General features: G+C 49.0%; 1 protein-coding gene across 1 annotated transcript in view; it reads left to right on the top strand.

The window, feature by feature from the left end:
• Positions 1-1,924: 1,924 nt before the first annotated feature.
• Positions 1,925-3,883, top strand: part of GXYLT2 (glucoside xylosyltransferase 2) — a 109,466-nt gene continuing 107,507 nt past the window's right edge. The window contains exon 1 of the mRNA XM_006752671.2: positions 1,925-2,113. Coding sequence (XP_006752734.1) covers positions 2,024-2,113 — 90 coding nt within the window. The 5' untranslated portion in view covers positions 1,925-2,023. The remainder of the gene's footprint in view (positions 2,114-3,883) is intronic.

Raw genomic sequence — 3,883 nt, forward strand, 5'->3', positions numbered from 1 at the left:
GGTCGTCTGGCTGTTTGGTCTAATTAGCATATTACGCTTTTATTATAATAGATGTTCATTAGTTACTTATAGCCGTCTTGGTCATCAGATTGACTGTAAGGATATTAAAATACTTGCACACTTAATAATGCCCCCAAAATGCAAGAGTAGTGATGCTGGCAACCCAGATTTGCTGAAGAGATGCTATAGGGTGCTTAGAACATATGGATAGGGTTTAGTTCTACTCATGGTTTTCAGCATCCATGGGGGGTCTTAGAGCATATCTGCCCTGGATAGAGAGGACTATTTATATATGTTCTTTCCTGTACATACATGCCCCGATAATGATTAATTTATAAATTCAGCACAGTGAGAGATTAGCAACAAATAATAAAATAGAACAATTATAAATATATCCTATATAATAAAAGGCTAGTATGCAAATTGTCCCCTCCACGGGGAGTTCAACCCAGAGTTCAACTGGGAGTTCAACCAGGGGGCTGGCCGGCCAGCCAACTGCCTGCGGCCCTTCCCCGCATCTGGCCTACCCTGATCACCCAGATTGGGGCGGGCCACCAGACCCCACCCATGCATGAATTTGTGCACCCAGCCTCTAGTACTGTAATAAAAGTTATGTCAGTGCAGTCTGTCTTTTTCTCAAAATACCTTATTATACTGCAGTCACCTTTTCACTCACAGGGGAGCTGCCCCAGTTATGAAGGGGAAGGAAGACGGTGGCCTTCAATGGGAGGATGAAGAAAGGAGGATAATTTAGGGAGAGATTTAGGACCTCGCTGCTATCTTCTCCTGTGATCATCAAAATCAGTGGACTCTCAGGGACTTTCTGCATCCTGGCTCACTGAGCAGGAAGGGGCTCCTATTGAGCATGCTCCTGAGTGATCAGATTAAGAAGCTGCCCAGCAAGCTCCACCCACATCTTTAATTTTCTTCCTGGGGAAAGGAATGGGGAGCAAATTGCCCTCCTCCCACAGGCAGTTCACAGGGCAGCTTGCTGTGCTCAGGTTTCGGAAGGGAGGTGTCTCCAACATCCAGGTTTCCCCGTCTGCATCTTTTGCTCGAGTACATTAGTTCCCTTTGTCTCAGGCCCCTCTCCAGGCCCCCTTCTCCCACTTGCCAGGACTGTTTCTCAGTGCTCTGTCTGAGGCTGGGCTGCATCCCGGCATCTGGAACAAATCTTTTGTTATAATGAAATAGCAGGACTCTTGGATCTGATCCCTTCTCAGCTGTTAACTTGGTATTTGGTTCCTTGGTAATTTTCAGCTTAACCTGCCTCCTCTCCTGCCTGTTTCTCACTAATATCAGTTTCATACTGGAAGCTGAATTTCACACATACCACCTCCGCAACCGTGAGTGAAATAGTTAGATTAACGCCTGTTTCTTCATGACTCTCCCAACACGTAATAGAGGCACATGTGTGGGTTCCTGTGCTCACCTCCCAGACTTGTGTGATTTTTCCTTTGGTTCAGTGGTCATGCACCCCCCACAACCTAACACCATCCAGATGGTGAGAATATCATGTTGCCCATTTCACATGAGAAAACCATGCCCCACCCTCTTAGTCAAGTTGCATTCAAATCTAATTTCCATGGCACCCGTGAGGGGAGCTTCCCAGCCCCTGTCACAGCTGCCAAGGTTACAAAGCTATTTCCCAGCTGGGCCAGTGGCAGCCAGCAGGCACCAGATAGCTGTGTGCTGGCAGGGAAGTCACAGTCCCCTCCCACAGCCCTAACTGTGACTCCTGCCACTGCCAGGGTCAATGCTGGATACATGGTATTATTCTCTGAACAAGAAGAGTTGTCAGCTTATCACTTTATAAAATATAACATATTGTGCCTGCTCATGTTTTGGAATGTTCCAACCATTTACTGGCTGTTTTTTTTTTATAAGTTTAGGAATAGCTTTAACTTGTATTCTTTCCAGGAGACCCGGAGAACCCAGGAGTTTCCATGCCGTGCTGCCCCCCAAGCTCTGGATTCACCTGGCCGTGGTGGCCTGTGGCAACCGGCTGGAGGAGACGCTGGTCATGCTGAAGTCAGCAGTGCTCTTCAGCCACAGGAAGATGCACTTCCATATTTTCACAGAAGAATCTCTGAAGCCCGAGTTTGATAAGCAGGTGAATTTGCAGATATTGCAGCATAACATGTGCCGAGTCAGCTGGGCTGCATTTTGGGAAAAGCATATATTGTTCACAGATGTTTTTTGCTGCACATTGAACTGTGTGACTCTGCACCTTTGACTGTGCCTGACTGTTATCTGTAACACGGGGTGTCAGAGCCAGCAGGAGCTCTGCTCAGCACTGCTGCTCTGAGTTGTTGTGAGTCCATGTATTCTTCGCAACTCTCCCCGACTACGCCAGGGCTGGTTCCTTCTCTAACCCTGCCCACTACACTCACTGTTGGGAACTTAAGCCAAGTCCCCCTTTATCCTCTGCTCACTAGACAGCAGGTCAATTCTTTCTCAGTGACGGGGCAGACAGAGAAGCCATGAGAGGTTGTGGGTGCACTAGTAGAAGGATGAGTCTTTATTGCAGGAGCCAGTGGCCACATAACCATCAGACAAGACAGTCCTCAGAGCAAAGCCCATACAGGCAGGCAACCGCACACCAGTTGGTGAATACATGTCTTTCCCATAAAGCAGCATCTGTCTCTGTACCCACAGCTGTTATCTGAGCAGCTGCACGCTGCCTGTAAACCTAAAGCTTCACACAGCAATAGCACCTGCCTCTCCCTTAGAGCTGCAGCCTCATGGCCTCTCTGGCTCAGCAGCTTCTCCTGTCTCCCTGCCCAGCACACTGGCGGGGTAACATGGCAGCTGTATCTGAGCTCTCTGTGAGCTCCTAGCCTTCCATCGTGGCAGCACCAGCTCTCAGCTCCGTCTGAGCTCTCCTCTCTCCTGCACACGTAAGAGCCACATTCTCTCTGCCTACCGCCTCTCCTTCTCTGAGCTCTCTAGCCTCTGCTCTGCCCAGCTGCTCTCTTACAGACTAACTGGTCAGTAGCCTGTATATTACTCCAGAGATAAAGCAGGCTAGCTGACAACAGTGACATCAATCATTTGGGTTACAGGAGGGCACAGTGTACCATATATCCTTACACCCGCTCATGGTGTCTTGGCCTTGGGCACCCCAATGAGGCTCATGCCAGAACAGCCTTGAACATCCCGGTGTATGAACAACAAAGCCTCTGTGCTCTCTGGCGCGGCTCCCACAGGGGTGATTGCACCTGTAGATGGAAGCATTGTGAGGATGAAATGAGATGATGCACTGAAAGCATTTGCCCCAGAGCTTGATCCTTCTTGGAATTATGAACATTGTTCTCACTCAGGAGACGGATAGTTTATGTTCATTGATGTACTATGTAGTATATGTTATAAATAAGTAATATATGTTAGTTAAAATAAATTCAAACAATATAGGGCTTATAAACTAAATGTGCAGTCTTTGCTACCTTTCAGTCCTACCCAAGAAAGTATCAGAATTAGCAATTTAGAGTGGTTCTTTTATATGTTTCCCCCCCCATATACAGGTGTGTATGTGTGTTTATCTGTGGACTGGTGCATGAAATTCATGCATGGGGGTAGGGGGGTCCCCTCAGCCCAGCCTGCACCCTCTCCAATCCAGGACATACCTCTCACAATCCTGGACTGCTGGTTCCTGATCACTCACCTGCCTGCCTGCCTGGTTGCCCCTAACTGCTCCCCCGCTGCCGGCCTGATTGCTCCTCACTGTCTCTGTGTACCGGCCTGATTGCCCCTAACTGCCTCCCCTACCAGCCTGGTTCACCCCTCACTGTCTCTGCATGCTGGCCTGATTGCCCCCAACTGCCCCCTCCCAGTTGGCCTGGTTGCTCCTAACTGCCCCCCCCTGCCAGCCTGGTCACCCCTT

The sequence above is a fragment of the Myotis davidii genome, unplaced genomic scaffold, assembly GCF_000327345.1.
Source record: "Myotis davidii unplaced genomic scaffold, ASM32734v1 scaffold630, whole genome shotgun sequence".
Lineage (NCBI taxonomy): Eukaryota > Metazoa > Chordata > Mammalia > Chiroptera > Vespertilionidae > Myotis > Myotis davidii.